This window comes from Rhinopithecus roxellana, chromosome 1 (genome assembly GCF_007565055.1).
Source record: "Rhinopithecus roxellana isolate Shanxi Qingling chromosome 1, ASM756505v1, whole genome shotgun sequence".
Taxonomy (NCBI): domain Eukaryota; kingdom Metazoa; phylum Chordata; class Mammalia; order Primates; family Cercopithecidae; genus Rhinopithecus; species Rhinopithecus roxellana.
This window is the reverse complement of record NC_044549.1, coordinates 49,659,766-49,678,986: the sequence shown is the minus strand read 5'-3', so window position 1 is coordinate 49,678,986 and position 19,221 is coordinate 49,659,766. Positions and strand designations below refer to the sequence as shown.

The following is a 19,221-nucleotide window of genomic DNA, read 5'->3' as shown; positions in this document are numbered from 1 at the left end:
TTCTGTAAGCTGCCATACGTCTCACCATTTCTCTCAAGAGCTCAATTCCAGAGACCAGCTTAAAAACAATTGTTGGGGGAACAAAGTAGGGTCCTCCAAAGGGTGGCCATCTTTTTTATTACAGCTAAAAAATGACACCCTCTACCCGGAACAAAACAAAAGCAAACTCTATTATCTACCTCAACCAAATAAGATGCTCTTCCCACCTCAGCCTCTCAGGTAGTTGGGACTACAGGCATGTGCCACCACGCCAGCTAATTTTTGTATTTTTTGTAGAGATGGGGTTTCACCATATTGCCCAAGTTCATATACTTTTTTTTTTTTTTTTTTTTGAGATGGAGTTTTGCTCTTGTTGCTCAGGCTAGTGTGCAATGGCACAATCTTGGCTCACTGCAACCTCCACCACCCTCCTCGGGTTCAAGCAATTCTCCTGCCTCAGCCTCCCAAGTAGCTGGGGTTACAGGTGCGCGCCACCACGCCTGGCTACTTTTTGTGTTTTTAGTAGAGATGGGGTTTTACCATGTTGGCCAGGCTGGTCTTGAACTCCAGACCTCAGGTGATCTGCCCACCTTGGCCTCCCAAAGTGCTGGGATTACAGACGTGACCCACCATGCCCTGCCATATGCTTAGTTTTTAAGACAAAGTTTTGATACCAGAAAGTAGGAAGGCCATAAACTAAGGAAAAAAGAAGTCTTTCTCAAGCAAGCCAGCTGCAATGTTATTACTCTAAAAGGATGTTATCACAACGGTCTCCTTCTGCTATAAACTGCTGATCCACTGGCTCACCAGACACTTCCCCACTGCTGCTCCCCACTGCTTGCCTATCCCTGGAGTGCTACACAGGGCAAGTGTATCGCAAATACTGGATCAATGACAGGAGGAAGATGACAGGCAACAGCATGGGCTTGAAAGGTCACAGTGCGGGAGCTTTCCCAAGCCTCCCTCCAGCACCAGCTCTCTGGCTATGCCAGGGTTACCTTCACCATGGCCGCCTCGATGGAGCAGTCGGGAAAGCCCGGTTGGTCCAGCATCCCTGCTGTGAGGTAGGTCATACTCTCCATGACGTAAGCCTTCTGAGCCATCAGTGCAAATTTCTCCTGGAGTGTTCAGAAAAAAACACAAGAAGCAATTTGCTTGTGCTGAGAGCCAAATCTGTGAAACAGGACAGAAGGTAATTAAGTCAGAAGTCTCAATGCCCAAGAGAAGCAAGCCCAGTGACCAGTGTTAAATAAAGCCTTACCTAGTCTTCTTCCCAAATCACCACAGAAGAGTCACCAGTACAGAGATATCAAAAGAACACACCGTTCACGTCCCACAGTGAAATGCACAAATACAGTACTCAACCGTCGGTACCTGAATCAATCCAAATTCACTGAGCCTCTTGTTAAACTGTTTCCTTGTGCAGGCGTACTCAGCAGTCATTTCTGAGGAAGAGCAGAGTTATTAGAAACAACTGGAACATTTCTGTTGTTCTAACATGATTTCCTACGGCCATCATCCTTATCCTTCCCACAGGCAGGCACTGTGAGAAGCGTGTCTGCTGAGATCAAATACCCCAGAAGCTAGCACCCCCACTTGCCAGCACCCATGAGTCAGAGGAGAACCACCCCTCCTCATGGCACCCACACACAGAGTTTGGCATCAGATACAGGCTTGATTCCTGGCCATGGTTCTTACAGCCTGTGCCTTGGGCCAAGTGTGACACCTCCCTGAATACCATCCCACACCTCAGAGTCACTGTGAAGATGCAATCAGGTGGAAGGCAGAGGGCACCTTGCACAGAGCCAGGCACAGAGGCCCAGACAGAGGTGGTGCAGGCTCACACCCAGCGCAGTGTTCCTGACCAAAGCAGGTGGGGCCGCCTGGCTTGAATATTTGGGCTGGGGCTTCCAGGCGTGTGGTTGTGACAAAGTGCTGAGCTCTAAGGGCCCATGAGTGACATGGCGCCTCCCCCAGGCAGAAGCACTCCCACCCCGCCGGTAGCCACGTTCTCCACAGGCTCTCCCAGGTGTGGTGCACTCAGGAGGTGAAGAGGGCCAAGCCCCACTTAGAGCCCTGGCAAAGGAGCTCCCCAGAGGCCTTGTGTCTGAGTGAGAAGAGCCATGAGCCTGGAGCCTGACAGCTTTCGTTCTGGGTCCAGGACCATGGCCCGCAACAAATCACTTGCCCTTTCTTGAGTCTCTGTCTTCACATCTCTAAAATGGAGGGAAGCCAAAACAGGCCCAGAACCTGGCATCAAAGAGGAGCTTCATAAAGCACTTAGGGGTGTGCTGCCCTGGGTACCCCCATTTCCCCACAGATGCTTCCACCACAACCAGAATGGTTACAGGGCTGTTCTAAGTTCACTGGCAAGGGAAAATGGAGGTTTGGGGTATCCTAACAGAAGAGAACAAAAGAAAAATCCAGGGGCCCAGGCACCTGGGTTCCAAACCCGACTCTACTCCCCACCCACTGTGCAGTCACCCAGAAGACACAGACCTTGGGAACCAGAGGCCATGTATCCTGGAAGCCTGGCTCTTGGTGTGTGCTCACCAAGCAGCTCTGCTCCTACTGGTCGGTGGCAACCTCTCACCCCAGACAGAAAGCCTGTTCCCCAATCCCCATCCCCACCCGAGAGAAAGCCTGTCCCCACATCGGCATCACCCGTGTGGAGATGAAACAGAGGAATGTGGACGACGATAAACCTCAGGGGCAGGCTGAGGAGACCCTCTGGTCTCCACAAAAGCCTAGGGACCGAGTTTGGGCTGGACCCTCAGTCTAGGTGGCCTAGTTCAGCACCGGCCTGGAATGGGCCAGGGGAATGGCAGAGCCTCCAGGGCTGAAGCTGGGGAAGCGGGGGGTGGGGCACAATGGGCCTTGTCCCTAACTTACCTACCAATCAATCTCTTGAGCATCCCAGCCACGGCGCTGCCCATGCTGAACCGGCCGCTGTTGAGGATGTTCATGGCCACCTGCAGGGAGAACAGGGAGAGCCCAGGGGCCCTGAAGGAGGCAGCAGGAGGAGGCCACAACCAGACCAGGCCAGGCGGATCAGCTTGCCTTCCCTCAAGCTGGGAGAAAGCACTGTCCTAACACCTCAGAACAAGGTGATTCAGTCACTGTTGCAGCTCTACCAACGTCCCCGCACACAAGACCACGTTATTCCAAAGGAACATGCCAGAGCTGGGCATGGGGGCTCCCACCTGCAGTACCAGCATTTTGGGAGGCCAAGACAAGAGGATCGCTTGAGCCCAGGAGTCCAAGACCAACTTGGGCCAAACAGAAATTCTACTTTTAGGTATAAATTAAAATAACTGAAAAAGTATTTCCACATAAAAACTTGACATGAATGTTCATAAGTAGCATTACTGATAGCAGCCAAAAGTGGTAACAACCCCAATGTCCATCAGCTGATGAATGGATGAACAAAATGTGCTATCTCCACTCAAGAGAAGAGAATTCAGCCATAAAAGGAATGAATTACTCATTCATGCTATGAGAGAGATGAACCTTGAAAACATCATGCTATGTGAGAGAAGCCTGTCACCAAAGACCGGATCTTGCATATGACTGCTTTTCTATGAAATGTTCCAAAGAGGCAAATCCATAGGGACATAAAGTAAAAGAGTAGCAGCCAAGGGATTGGGTAAGGGTCATACTGGATGGTACAACATTTCTTTTTGGGGTGAGGAAATGTTCTGGAATTAGACACAGGAGATATTTGAACAACATAGTGAATATACTAAAAACCACTGAAATGATACGGTTTAAAATGATGAGTCCTTTGTTATATGAATCATCTCTTAATAAAAATAGTAAGTCTTAGTCCAAAAAGAAAAGAGTAGGGCAGGGATGCAGACCAGGGTTGTGGGACACAGAGCTTGAGATCCACCAGAACCCACAGGTTGCTTTCTCACACCCACTGCAGAAGGGAATCCTAGCCTTCGCTCGAGGCGACGTGAAGGAAGATCCCCAATCCTTACCATACACTTCTTTGAGGAGCCGGCCAATTTTCCAGTCTCCATTTGGCCAATTTCCCAACAGATAACCATGCAAAGTCACCTGCCATGCACAGGCTACTCTGCTACGAGCAGGGACAGGGCAAAAGCTGGGAGCCAACAAGCTGCACTCATGACACTACCTGGTACTCACAAGGGGCTGTGGCTGGCAACTCACCTTAAACCCATCTCCGACCTCTCCAAGGATGTTTTCCACAGGTACCTTGGTGTTTTCAAAATGGACTTCACAAGCTGAAACACATGAAATTTAAGATCTCATCTAATAATGCAAACCACTCTGCATTTGACCTGCAAGCAGGCAATTCATCCACCATCCGTCCGTCCGTCCGTCCGTCCGTCCGTCCGTCCGTCCATCCATCCATCCATCCATCCAATGTTTGGTAGGACAGTATAGAAAGACAAAGTTCCTATCTTTGTGGAGCTCATACTTTGATTAGGGAGACAAAAGCTATAAACAAAACAATGTAACATTGTGATCGGTGCTATGGATGAAATGAATAGGGCATCACGATAAAGAGAAATGGAGGCTGGCAAGGGGGTGGATAATAATACTTTTATTAAGGGCTATGTCAGACTTTTCTAAGGTGACATTTAGCAGAAGTTTAAGAATGAAAAGAGCCAGGGATATAAAGAGCCAGAACAAGCGAAGTGAGGGAGAGAACAGCATTTCCTAAAGCCTTAGGGTAGACTGGGACCACTGGTCTCAATTCTTAACTCTAACACAATCACACCCCTGCAATCTAACTGTAGCACTCTCCCACTGTAAGGAGGGATGGACTTCCCTCCCTTTCCCTGCCTGCTAGGGCCAAGTGACTTCCTGTGGCCACTAGAATGAGGCCAACATGAACAGAGGACTTAAATGTGCTTTCAGAGTCGGGTATGGTGGCTCATGTCTATAATCCCAGCATTTTGGGAGGCAGAGGCAGGAAGATCATTTGAACCCAGGAGTTCGAGACCAGCCTGGACAACACAGCAAGACCTCATCTCTATTTAAAAAAAAAAAAAAAAAGTGGCCAGGTACAGTAACTCACACCTGTAATCCTAGCACTTTAGGAGACTGAGGCAGGTAGACCGCCTGAGCTCAGGAGTTCAAGACAAGTCTGGGCAACATGGTGAAACCCCATCTCTACAAAAAATGCTTGGCTTGGCTTGGCCCCTTAGGTGCTTATGATCTGCTCTAAGAACAAGCCCCTAGATGGACCTGAACCCAACCCACATCCTGAAGCAGGCTGCCAGGCACTGCAGACTGAGACAACTAAAGGCTGAGGACTGTAAGCTGAGCTCTAAGGTGGTAAGGTGGTCTGTCCGTTAGGGCAGCTACAGCAGGGAATGACCAGCAGGTCTTCAAGTGAGCAGCACTCAGCTGTGGGTACAAAGACAAAGCCCATGTGGCATTCTTAGTTTGATCTTTTTTTTTTTTTTTTTTTTTTTTGAGATGGAGTCTCGCCCTGTCGCCCGGGCTGGAGTGCAGTGGCCGGATCTCAGCTCACTGCAAGCTCTGCCTTCCAGGTTCACGCCACTCTCCTGCCTCAGCTTCCGGAGTAGCTGGGACTACAGGCGCCCGCCACCTCGCCCGGCTAGTTTTTTGTATTTTTTTTTAGTAGAGACGGGGTTTCACCGTGTTAGCCAGGATGGTCTCGATCTCCTGACCTCGTGATCCGCCCGTCTTGGCCTCCCAAAGTGCTGGGATTACAGGCTTGAGCCACCGCGCCCGGCAGTTTGATCTTTTTAAAATGCTTAATAAAAACTGAAAGTATTTAAATCTCATTTTATCTTGCTATTTGGACAGAGTCAAGGGCCAGTCTCCCCCTTACACACATACACACACACACACATGCACACACGAGCTACTTACTGTTGGAGCCCCGAATGCCTAATTTATCTTCAGGTTTTCCATTAGTGACTCCACCAAAGTCTCTTTCTACTATGAATGCTGTGATTTTGTCTTTCACTGATCCATCAGAATCAACGACCTCAGTCTTTGCAAACACAGTAAAAATATTGGCCAGTCCTCCATTGGTAATCCAGACCTGAGGACAGAAGGAAGGACTTTGGAGAAAACCAAACCCCTATGTGACCCATCTCAGCTCTGTCTTTGTCGATCAGTCAGACCTCAGGCCAGACATGCAGGGTCCTTGGCTCTGCAGAAGCCAACCAAGCATGAGTGAACAGAGGACAGGGCTCAGCCCAGTGGGCCCAGAGCAAGGATTTTCCCAAGGGACATGGATGGCCAGGGTGGAGGTGGAGGGGGGAAAGAACATTCAAAGTTGTCAAACAGCTCAGGTTCCACCGCCAGACAACTGCATTTCTTCAAGAAAGAAAGGGTTTAATCATTTCTTAAGGTATACATATATCAAAACATCATGTTGCACATCTAAATACACACAACATTTATTTGTTAATTCTAAAAAGAAATGAAAAAAGAGAAGGCAGGAGGGTGGTGAGGAGGAGGAAAGGAAACAAAGGGAGTCAGAGGCAGAAACAGACTCCTTAACAAACCGCCAACAGATGGGACTCGTGTGGATCTTAATTCAAGCACATAATTAAACCAAAAAAAGGTATGAGGCAATCAGGGATATTTGAATGCTGATAGATGTAAGAAATTATCAGCTGGGCACAGTCGCTCACACCTGTAATCCCAGCACTTTGGGAGGTCGAGGTGGGCAGATAGCTGGAGCCCCAGAGTTTGAGACCAACCTGGGCAACATGGTGAAAACCCATCTCTACCAAAAAAAATACAAAAAAAATTAGCTGCATGCCTGTACTCCCAGCTGCTTGGGAGGCTGAGGTAGGAGAATCTCCTTAGCCCAGGAAGTTGAGGCTGCAGTAAGCCAAGATCATGCCACTGCACTCTAGTCTGGGTGACAGAGCAGGATCCCGTCTCAAAAGAAAAGAGAAATTATCAATTTTTAAAATGTGATAAGGATATTACAGCTTTGTTTTTATTTAAACAAACAAAACTCCTGTCTTTTAGAGAGGCATGCTGTGATTGTTACCATGCGATCTGGAGGTAGCAATGCTGCTGGAAGAGGCACAGTGGCCATGAGCAGGTGACTGCCGGAGTTGGGGCCAGCCAGGCACACAGAACATGTCTGAAATTTTGTGAAACAAAAAATTTAAAGATTTTTCGGGTTTACAGGCCGGGCACGGTGGCTCATGCCTGTAAACCCAGCACTTTGGGAGGCCGAGGTGGGTGGATCACTTGAAGTCAGGAGTTCAAGACCTGCCTGGACAACATGGTGAAACTCCATCTCTACTAAAAATACAAAAATTAGCCAAGAATGGTGACGCACACCTCTAATCCCAGCTACCAAGGAGGCTGAGGCAGGAGAATCACTTGAACCTGAGAGGCAGAGATTTCAGTGAGCTGAGATCACACCACTGCATTCCAGCCTAGGTGACAGAGACTCCGTCTCAAATTTTAAAAAACTAAAAACAAATTAAAAACAAACACATAAAAGCAGCTCAAGAAGGCAGTCAGTGCTACAGCAGCAGGTACAATCCCTGGTATGTGGAGAGTGCTCACTCAGTGGCAGTGAAGGTTGTGACTAAGATCCTGACGTGACCATGGGGAAGGGGCCCTACCTTGGAGCCATTGAGGATGTAGTGCTTCTTGTCTTCACTTAGCGTGGCTCTGCTCTGGATCGAGGCTGCATCGCTCCCACTGCAGATGCAGAAAGATGTGGTCAAGGGAGAATACTGGGAATAAATATGAATGCTTTTGAGGGCCTGAAAATGGAGGTTCTAGTACTTTTAAGAGGTCAGCAAACTTTTAAAATGAAGGGTCAGATAACATATTCAGCTTTACAAGCTACAGGATGTCTGTCTCACCTCCTCAACTCTGTTGTTATTAATAGAACATGAGGCCAGGCATGGTGGTTCACGCCTGTAATCCCAGCACTTTGGGAGGCTGAGGCAGGTGGTTCACGAGGTCAAGAGATTGAGACCATCCTGGCCAACATGGTAAAACCCCATCTCAACTAAAAATACAAAAATTAGCTGGGTGTGGTGGTGCATGCCTGTAGTCCCAGCTACTCAGGAGGATGAGGCAGGAGAATCACTTGAAGCCGGGAGGCGGAGGCTGCAGTGAGCCGAGATCATGTCACTGCACTCCAGCCTGGCGACAGAGCGAGACTACATCTCAAAAAAAAAAAAACAAAAAACATGAACACAGCTGAAGACAATTTGTAAAACAATGGGCAAGTTCCAGTAAAACTGGACTGGGCGTGGCGGCTCATGCCTGTAATCCCAGCACTTTGGGAGGCTTAGGCAGGTAGATCACTTGAGGTCAGGAGTTCGAGGCCAACCTGGCCAACATGGTGAAACCTCATCTCTACTAAAAATACAAAAATTAGCTGGGCATGGTGGCACATGCCCATAATCCCAGCTACTCGGGAGGCTGAGGGAAGAGAATTGCTTGAAGGTGGAGGTTGCAGTGAGATGAGATCGTGCCACTGCACTCCAGCCTGGGTGACATAGCAAGACCCTGTCTCAAAAACAAACAAACAAAACTTATTTATAAAAAACAGGCAGGAGGCTGGATTTAGCCGACCTTTGCTTCAATACATCACGTAAAAAAGCGGCAGTGAAAACAGCTTGGGCTTAGGGTTAAACATGGAAATGGGTGCTTGCAATGGGCTCATCTGAGGTCCTGTGAGGATGAGTTGTGGGCACCCCAGGAAGGATGGCTGTTCCCAGGTTCTCACGCACAGGGAAGCAGGATGGAGGATGGTCCAGGTGATGGACTTATCATCGGATTCCCGAGTCCTGCTGCAGCCCTGCTCCATCCAGCAGATCACACAGCCTCACTGAACCTCAGCTCCTAATGTGTAAGTGGGAACGGTACCACCCACGCTACATATTCTGAAAGGTGCTTTGAAGCCTGAACGTTATTACTGTATTGTACGTCAAGGTGTGTTATAAACCACAAAAATTTATTTAGTAAGTGCTGTCAAGCATGGTATCTCACTTGCAAGTCTCACTGGGACAGAGAAATAAGGTCAAGGTAAGAGGAATGGCAAGAACAGTTGCTGAGTTGATTCTCTGCAAAATTTTGGAAAGAAGGAAAAGTCAGCTACTCAACAAAACCAACATCCCTTTGCCCCAGTGAATCTTGGGCAATGTCACAGCTGCTGAGGGATAACATTTTGTGCAGGGACAGACCTGGCTGGCTCCGTGAGGCAGAAGGCTGCAATGTGCTCCCCGGACGCCAGTTTAGGCAAGTATTTGGCCTTCTGCTCCTCAGTGCCGGCCAAGATGATCCCCTAAACAAAACAGACACAGACTAATTTCAGCTGTGGGGAGAAAGGAGCGCATGAGGTGTGTTTGTGAAACATTTCCTTTCTGAGGCAAATATTTACTTCAGGCAAGAGAAGACAGCAAGAACTCAGAGCAAGCGGCCACAGGCAGAGCCCAGGGAGCCAGGCTGCTGAGGAGACTGTCAGGGGCCCATGTGCCAGCGCCGTGAGCCTCGGAGACCCACAGTGCTTTGCAGTCTGTGTCCAAAACTTTCGTATCAGTTCCTTCATTTCCCAGACTGGTGGTCTTGGGCAAAGGATATCCCTTTCCAAAGAAAGCCTCCTCCATCTTATCATCCACAAACTGGGCCACTCCCACCCACTGGCAGGGTGGTCTGGATGATGAAATGTGAAGACACAGGAGCACTGGAACCAAGCCTATCTTAAAGAAGGTGCTCAATGTCAGGGCTGTCCCACCTGCTGCCCTCCCAGTGCCACACAGACAGGCCCCCTCTTCATCAAACATCTGCATGAATGCGTGTGCTCTCTGGGGTGGGGGAGCCGAGCATGGTGTGCGTTCAGCTCTCTTTGATGTCAACATTAAGCAGAAATAATCTGAGTAATGAGATTGCCAGTAAGGGCAGTTGGCCCTGGGCCTGCCCTAAGGTGCTCAAGACCAGTGGGGGGAAGGCGGCTTGCATAAAGAGTGGAGGCACGCTCAGGCTGAGGGACGAGGGCTCAGGAGGGGAGACCACTTCCAGCCCAAGGCAAACACAGCAGCACCCCACCTGGGCCTTGAAGGGTGGATCAAAGGCAATGGGGACAGGAGGCAGATTCAAAAGGAAGGGACATGCAACCCAAGGGCCACTGCGCATGTGGGCAGTGTGTGGGGACTGGGCACCACGAGGTGTGGCCAGAGTGAGGGAACTGAAGGGCAGGGCTGCACGTCAGATTATCAGGCCTGATTCAGAGGGAGCAAGCCTCTGGCCTCTATGCCACCATGTGACTCCAGAAGACCTACAGAGAGCACCAGAGAATCCCTAGACACCTGACCTTGAGGCCGATAGCCTGGTGTGCTGCCAGGGTCACAGTGATGGACCCATCCATGCTGATGATCTCCCCTAGTCGTGAGTACATGGTGTTGGAGAGGCCCAGGCCACCTAGGAGACATGGACCAGCGTCAGTCACAGCCCAGCCCCAGACTCCCCCCATAAAGTCTTCATTGTTTTTTTTTTTTCTTTTGATTATAAAGTAATGCCAGATCACTATATTTTTTTTAAAAAATCACAATATGGGCTGGGCATGGTGGTTCACACCTGTAATCCCAGACTTTGGGAGGCTGAGGTGGGCAGATCACCTGAGGTCAAGAGTTTGAGACCAGCCTGGCCAACATGGAGAAACCCCATCTCTACTAAAAGTACAAAAATTAGCTGGGTGTGGTGGTGCGTGCCTGTGGTCCCAGCTACTCGGGAGACTGAGGCATGAGAATCACTTGAACTTGGGAGGCGGAGGTTGCAGCGAGCCAAGATCATACCACTGCACTCTAGCCTGGGCAAGAGACTCTGTCTCAAAAAAAAAAAAAAAAAATCACAATACAGAAAGGTACAAAGTAAACAAAAATCGAGGGCTGAGCACAGTGGCTCACGCCTATAATCCCAGCACTTTGGGAGGCTGAGGTGGGAGGATTGCTTGGCTCCAAGAATTCAAAACTATCCTGGGCAATGTAGCAGGACCCCAACTCAACAAAATAAAAAAAAGTCCCAGCTACTTGGGAGGCTTAGGTAGGAGGACTGTTTGAGCCCGAGGAGTTCAGGGCTACAGTGGGCTATGATCATGCCACTGCACTACAGCCTGGATGACAGAGTGAGACTCTGTCTCAAAAAACAAAAAAGAAAAAAAAATGCTCACAATCGTGTGCCTCAGAAAGTGCATTTCTGTGTATATCCTTCCATCCACACTTTTCCTAGGCATACAAGCATATGTAGATACATACTTTAAATATGAAGATATCTACACACACATCAAATCAATTAACACATAGCGAGGATCTTCCATCACAGTTGTAGGTCTTTATAAATACAACAACTATAGTGTGTCCCACTGCCCAGTATCCAGAGGACTCCAGGACAAGGCTTCTCCACTGTGGCACTGTAACATTTTGGAATGGATTGTTTTCTGTTGTGGGGGTCTGTCCTGTGGATTGTCAGATGCTTAGCAGCATCCTTGGCTTTTATAACTTTATATCCAAAAGGCCTGAGGGTAAACACAAATGGCACATGTGTGTGGTCCATCCCTTTGAACCATTTTCTTTTTTTTTTTTTTTTTTTGAGACGGAGTCCCGCTCTGTCGCCCGGGCTGGAGTGCAGTGGCCGGTTCTCAGCTCACTGCAAGCTCCGCCTCCTGGGTTTACACCATTCTCCTGCCTCAGCCTCCAAGTAGCTGGGACTACAGGCGCCAGCCACCTCGCCCGGCTAGGTTTTTTTTGTATTTTTTAGTAGAGACGAGGTTTCACGGTGTTAGCCAGGATGGTCTCGATCTCCTGACCTCATGATCCGCCCGTCTCGGCCTCCCAAACTGCTGGGATTACAAGCTTGAGCCACCGCGCCCGGCCTGAACCATTTTCTACCTCGCCTTCCACACACTGCTTGCCTGTCCCTTTAACCTCTGCAGAATTCAGGTGACCAACTTGAGAAAAAGCATAAGGGAGGCAAGTTGTAGTGACTGGCCAACTCTAATAAGGTAGAACCGTCACTTGGGGGCTAAAAACATCACTAGGATGCTCAAAGAATTACAGGGATAGTCCATAGCACAAAGGACCCTGCTCAAAGGTTCCCACTGGTCCAATCTCCCACCTTGATGTGCTTTGCACTCTACAGCCAGCCAGACCACATGCCTCATTCCTCTGTGCTAGGATGAAAAGCCCAGGACCCAAGAGCACTTCCTCCCTACAGGTCCTTCAGTCAGTCCACCCCTACCATGTAGCCCATGACGGAAGGTGTCATCTATTCCAGCAACTAGACCTTTTATGGACAAATTCAGAGTGCTTTCTTAAGAGCTAAACTGGTTGGGTGCTTGTTTGCTTGACTTACCATATTCTTCTGGGACTTGCAGCCCAAAAAGCCCCAGGCTCTTCAATTTCTCCAAAGTTTCATCTGGGATTTTTCCTTCCTGGTCAATTTTTCGGGAGTCCACTGCCAAGAGGAAAATCTTGATTAAACAAATATAAGCTATGCTTCTACAAATATAAGTAAACAGGACAGTGTTTATATATTGATAATATATAATCCCAGAATAGAAACTTTTTCAAAACTAGAAATTCTGTAGTCATGGTCATTTGGCCTGTGTTCAATTTTATTTAATTAGCCCAGGAAAAAATTTATTTTTATATATTTATTTAGAAACAGGGTCTCACTCTGACACCCAGGCTGAAGTGCAGTGGCACAATCATAGCTCATAGAACCTCAATCTCCCAGGCTCAAGTGAGCCTCCTGCCTCAGCCTCATAAGAAGCTGGGACTACAGGTACATATCACCACACCCAGCTAATTTTTTTTTTGTTTGTTTAGTAGAAACAAGGTCTTGCCATGTTACCCAGGCTGGTCCTGAACTCCTGAACTCAAGCAATCTTCCCACCACAGCTTCACAAAGTGGTGGGATCACAGGTGTGAGCCACCACGCCTGGCCAGAATTAAACTGTTAAAAGCTGCCAGAGCTAGGTGGTGGTCTATTTCTTGATCTGGGTGCTAGTCACAGGGGTGCTTTTGCTGTGTAAAACAGCAGCAAAGTATACATTCATGGCATGTAAATTTTTCTATAGGCATGTTAAACTTCATTTTTTCCCTCCTCCTTCTAGACCTCATACTTTTTTTGGCTAGTATATTCTAGGAAATGAGAGAATAAATATGCAACTCTCAGAATTGTACTAAAATGTTCAGCTAGATAGCCACCTCATGGCAGTATCTGGGCCAAGATTTACCTCACTGTCAGAGGCCACACTGCTTTCAGCACAATCCACCAGTTCTGAGACAGTTTAGCCTGTTTAACACCAATTCATTCATTCATTCAACATTCACATTCAGCCTGTACTCTCAGCTACTTGGAAGGCTCAGGTGGAAGGATCACTCGACCTGGGAGGTTGAGTAAGCTATGATGGCACCACCGCACTTCAGCCTGAGCAAGAGTGAGATCTCGTCTCTAAAACAAAAATTCACATTCACTGCAGCAAAACTGAACAATCAACAGTATTAGGCCTATAACTGCACACTTTTGTATGCATCAAGTCAATTAAAGTGTACTTCTGAATTGCTAATTAAACTTCATCAGTATTATAAATTGTTAAAAACACCATAACCTACACTTAAGAATTTTTGTATACATGGGTCACTAAGAGAACTACAGATTCCCAAAAGTGCAGGCCAAACCCTTCATTTTTTTATCCTTTAACAACTTTATTGACATATATAATTGGCGAAGAATAATCTGCACATATTTACAATATATAATTTGTTGAGTTCTGGCATATTTGTCAGTGAAAACATCACAATTGAGAAGAAAACATTTCCTTTTCCATCAAAAGTCTCTATGCCCCTTTGAGATCGATCCATCTGTCCATCACCCCCAGCCAACCACAAATCTTTTGTCTATAGATCAGCTTGCATCTTCAAGTTTTATATAAATGAATCTATATTGCACCTATCTGTTTACCCTGGCTTCTTTAACTCAGGTCATGATTTAGAGATTCATCCATGTTTTTTCATGTATAAATACTTCATTACTTTGTGTTGTTCAGTATTCACTGTATGGGTGTACAACTGTTTATCTAAATTCAGTAAGCAGTATAAACACACAGAGCCAAGAAGTTCAAAGAACTCCAAGCAAAATAAATGTGCAAAAAACTACATAAATAAATGTGATAATCAATTTTCCTAACACCACTGAAAAGCAGCCAGAGATGAAAGAAACACTACGTACAAACAAACGAAAATAAGAATGGAAGCAGACATCTCTTCTGAAGCAATATGAAGCCAGGAAGAGACTCTACAAGAGACACGAAGAGCCCTGGAACCAGCAACTACATGGGTAACAAGATCCTTTTTCCTATTTGTAAAAATTGCTGGCTAGGCACAGTGGCTCAAGTCTATAATCCCAGCACTTCAGGAGGCCGAGGCGGGTGGATCACTAGATCAGGAGGAGTTCGAGACCAGCCTGGCCAATATAGTGAAACCCTGTCTCTACTAAAAAAATATAAAAATTTGCCGGGCATGGTGGTGTGCACCTATAGTCCCAGCTACTCAGGAGGCTGAGGCAGGAGAATCACTTGAACCCAGGAGGCAGGGGTTGTGGTGAGCCAAGATCACGCCACTGCACTCCAGCCTGGGTGACAGAGTGAGACTTTGTCTCAAAAAAAAAAAAAAAAAAAAAAATTGCTCTAAAAGATAAGCCAACCATTTTTTTTTTGTTTTTTTGTTTTTTTGAGACGGAGTCTCGCTCTGTCGCCCAGGCTGGAGTGCAGTGGCCAGATCTCAGCTCACTGCAAGCTCCGCCTCCCGGGTTTACGCCATTCTCCTGCCTCAGCCTCCCGAGTAGCTGGGACTACAGGCGCCACCACCTCGCCTGGCTAGTTTTTGTATTTTTTAGTAGAGACGGGGTTTCACCGTGTTCGCCAGGATGGTCTCGAACTCCTGACCTCATGATCCGCCCGTCTCGGCCTCCCAAAGTGCGGGGATTACAGGCTTGAGCCACCGCGCCCGGCCAAGCCAACCATTTAAAAACTTGTAGGCCTTTTTGTAGACTTGAAAAGCTGATTATTAAACTGATGCAAAAGAAATGCAAAGGACCTGCAAGAGTCAAACCAACTTTAGACAAGAATAAAGTTGGAGAACTAACATTACTTGGTTCCAAGCCTTAACAGAAAGCTCAGCAAACAAGACAATGTAATACCTGAATAAAGATGGACAAATAGATCAGTGGAAGAGAATAGAAAATTCAGAGATAAACTCATACATAAATGGTCAACTGATTTTTGATAAAGGTGCCAAGTCGATCCAATAGGGAAAAGATAATCTTTCCAACAAATGTTGATGGAACTGGATAGCCATAAGCAAAACAATCCTCCTCAAACTTCACCTCACAACAAACTCCAAATTAACTTTGAATGAATCATAGTTCTAAACCTGAATTAAAACTATAAACTTTCTATTTTTTTGAGATGGAGTCTTGCTCTGTCGCCCAGGCTGCAGTGCAGTGGCGCGACCTCAGCTCACTGCAAGCTCCGCTTCCCGGGTTCACACCATTCTCCTGCCTCAGCCTCCAGAGTAGCTGGGACTACAGGTGCTTGCCACCATGCCCGGCTAATTTTTTGTATTTTCAGTGGAGACAGGGTTTCATCATGTTAGCCAAGATGGTCTCGATCTCCTGACCTCGTGATCCGCTTGCCTTGGCCTCCCAACGTGCTGGGATTACAGGCGTTAAGCCACCATGTCCAGTCATAGTTTAGAAACTATGAAGTTTCTAAAAGAAAGTACAGGCCAGGCTGGGCGAGGTGGCTCTCACCTGTAATCCAAGCACTTTGGGAGGCCGAGGCAGGCAGATCACCCGAGGTCAGGAGTTTGAGATCAGTCTGGCCAACATGGTGAAGCCCCTTCTTTACTTAAAAATACCAAAAATTAGCCAGGCGTGGTGGCACACACCTGTAATCCCAGCTACTCGGGAGGCTGAGGCAGAAGAATTACTTGAACCCGGGAGGTGGAGGTTGCAGTGATTCGAGATGGCGTCTCAAAAAAAAGGAAAATACAGGCCAGGCATGGTGGTTCATACCTGTAATCCTAACACTTTAAGAGGCTGAGGTAGGAAGATCACCTGAGCCCAGGAGTCTGAGACCAGCCTGAATAACATAGTGAGACCCCATCTCTACAAAAAACTTTTAAGAATTATTAGCTGGGCATGGTAGTGTGTGCCTGTAGTCTCAGCTATGTGGGAGGCTGAGGCAGAGGATGGCTTTGAGCCCAGAAGCTGGAGGGTTGCAGTGAGCTATGATCACACTACTGTACTCCAGCCCAGGAGACAAAGAAAGACCCTGTCTCTTAAAAAAAGAAAAAGAGGAAAAAAAGGTATGGTTATGGCAACTTTTTTGGTGATAGCTAAAATATGGATATATACCCCATGTCAATGAATAATTAAATGGATAAACAAATCTTGGTATATCTATAGAAAGAAATACGACTCAGCATTAAAAAGGAAGTACTACTACTGATACGTGTACCATGGATAAATTCAAAATGACACAGAAAGAAGCCAGACAAAATCACACATAATTCCAGAAAATACAAACTAATCTATAGTGAGAGAAAACAGATCAGCAGTTGCCTGGGGACTGGGGGAAATAAAAGAGGCATGAGGAAACTCTGACGGGTAATGTTGACTTCCTTTGTTGTGCTGACGGCTCCTGAGGGGTACTCCCTAAATACAGTCATGTGTCAGGTGATTCTCTCCCTGTATGAACATCAGAATGGACTTACACACCCTAGGTGGCAGAGCCTACTATACACCTAGGCTATCTGGTATGGCTTATTGCTCCTAGGCTGCAAACCTGTATATATGCGTGGTGGCGCATGCCTATAATCCCAGCACTTTGGAAAGCTGAGGCAGGATGATCGCTTGAGCCCAGGAGTTGGAGACCAGCCTGCGCAACACAGTGAAACTCCATCTCACTGTAAATTTTTTTTTTTTTTTGAGACGGGGTTTTGCTCTTGTTGCCGAGGCTGGAGTGCAATGGAGCGACCTGGGCTCACTGCAACCTCCGCCTCCCAGGTTTAAGCAATTCTCCTGCCTCAGCCTCCCAAGCAGCTGGGATTACAGGCATGCGCCACCACGCCTGGCTAATTTTTTTGTATTTTTAGTGGAGAGGGGGTTTCTGCATGTTAGTCAGGCTGGTCTCTAACTCCTAACCTCAGGTGATCCACCCACCTTGGCCTCCCAAAGTGCTGGGATTACAAGCGTGAGCCACCCCACCTGGCTTATTTTATTTTTTTAAGGAAAACAAAAAACAAAAAAGCTATACAGGCCGGGCGCGGTGGCTCAAGCTTGTAATCCCAGCACTTTGGGAGGCCGAGACGGGCGGATCACGAGGTCAGGAGATCGAGACCATCCTGGCTAACACGGTGAAACCCCGTCTCTACTGAAAAACACAAAAAAACTAGCCAGGCGAGGTGGCGGGCGCCTGTAGTCCCAGCTACTCGGGAGGCTGAGGCAGGAGAATGGCGTAAACCCGAGAGGCAGAGCTTGCAGTGAGCTGAGATCCGGCCACTGCACTCCAGCCTGGGCGACAGAGCGAGACTCAGTCTCAAAAAAAAAAAAAAAAAAAAGCTATACAGCATATTGCTGTGCTGAACACTGTAGGCAACTGTAACACAATGGTAAGTATTTGTGTATATGAACACAGCTAAACATAGAAAAGGTACAGTACAAATATGGTCTGATCATCTTATGGGACTACCATTGTATATATGGCCTGCCATTGACTTGAACATCATTATGTGACACATGACAGTGTGTACAATTTATTGTAAATCAATTATACCTTAATTAGTCCTGGAAAAAAAAAAAAAAAACCTGACAGACCACATAGGAAAAGTTTAAATAAAAGAGCAAGAGACCATGGGAACTAAAAAAGATACAAACAGGAAGATAACCACTAGGAAAAAAAGCAGAAATAAGTATTTCTAAATTATAAATTGTTTATATACAAATAAGCAACTTTTAAAACTAGCAACATATACTTTGTGATCACCAGGTGTGAAATAAGAAACAAATAACAACAAAGCAATGTAATGACAGCTGACGATTTGGCACTTCTCAAAGAGGTTCTGGGGGACCTGAGCTGCTTCTAGGGGGTCCCACAGGGTCAAAACTAGTTTATTTTTTATGTTTTTTTATTTTTATTTTTTGAGATGGAGTCTCGCTCTGTCACCCAGGCTGAAGTGCAGTGGCGCGATGCCAGCTCAATAAAACCTTCACGTCCTGGGTTCTAGCAATTCTCCTGCCTCGGCCTCCCCAGTAGCTGCGATTACAGGTGCGTGCCACCACACCCAGTTAATTTTCATATTTTTAGTAGAGACAGGGTTTCACCATGTTGACCAGGCTGGTCTCAAACTCCTGACCTCAAGTGATCCACTCGCCTTGGCCTCCCAAAGTGCTGGGATTGCAGACATGAGCCACCACACCTGGCTTAAAACTATTTAAGATGTTATTTGCTTTTAAATTCTAATTCTCCGAAGACTGTACAGTGGGGTGCAGTATAGTGTATCTAACGTTTTGGCTCAGAGTCCAATATGGAGCCCAAAGTACCATGTTCCCCAGAATTTATGTACGGGCTTTACATGAATAAAACTTGATCAAGGATTCAGAAAAATCTCTTAGATTTGCATGTAAGTTACTCAAAGCAGTAAAATAGGCTACTTGGATTTCCAGTAATATTTGTGCTTTTATTCTCGGCCATTACTTTTAGGGAAGGGTTGTCTGTCCTGGTTGGTTTTGATAGAGGCCAGTTGTGGGAGGATGTGATTTTTCTGTTTCTAGCCGACAATGCCTCTATTTCCATGGTACCACTAGCTGCCTACAGCTGTGGTTCCAGAGGGCCCTTTGTCCACAGTGATTATCCTCCTCTTTGAATATACATGAAATAGGTATATATTTGTATGTTCTTTTCTCTGCTTTGCCCTTGGATTTAACTTCCTTTTTGAATTCACATCATGGCAGTTGAATGAACACAGCTTTTATTCCAGCATTTGCTATTTATTCCAAGAGACATTTGTTCCTGTCAGAGGGAGTGGGTTTGGTTTGCAGTGGTTTCTCGTTTTTTTTTTTTTTTTTTTTGAGACAGGGTCTCACTCCTGTCGCCCAGGCTGGAGCGCAATGGCATGAACACAGCTCACAACAGCCTTGGCTTCCCAGGCTTGGGTGCTTCTCCCACCTCAGACTTCTGAGTAG

The 19,221-nt window shown here is 46.9% G+C and overlaps 1 protein-coding gene across 1 annotated transcript in view; it reads right to left on the bottom strand.

Annotated features, from left to right (window-relative positions):
- ACAD9 (acyl-CoA dehydrogenase family member 9) overlaps positions 1 to 19,221 on the bottom strand; it is a 35,768-nt gene that overhangs the window by 7,681 nt on the left and 8,866 nt on the right. Inside the window, exons 3-11 of the mRNA XM_010354665.2 lie at positions 12,325 to 12,426; positions 10,289 to 10,395; positions 9,162 to 9,262; positions 7,584 to 7,662; positions 5,854 to 6,028; positions 4,156 to 4,229; positions 2,876 to 2,951; positions 1,354 to 1,424; positions 978 to 1,097 (exon numbers count right to left, since the gene is read on the bottom strand). Of these exons, the coding sequence (XP_010352967.1) occupies positions 978 to 1,097; positions 1,354 to 1,424; positions 2,876 to 2,951; positions 4,156 to 4,229; positions 5,854 to 6,028; positions 7,584 to 7,662; positions 9,162 to 9,262; positions 10,289 to 10,395; positions 12,325 to 12,426 (905 nt within the window). The remainder of the gene's footprint in view (positions 1 to 977; positions 1,098 to 1,353; positions 1,425 to 2,875; positions 2,952 to 4,155; positions 4,230 to 5,853; positions 6,029 to 7,583; positions 7,663 to 9,161; positions 9,263 to 10,288; positions 10,396 to 12,324; positions 12,427 to 19,221) is intronic.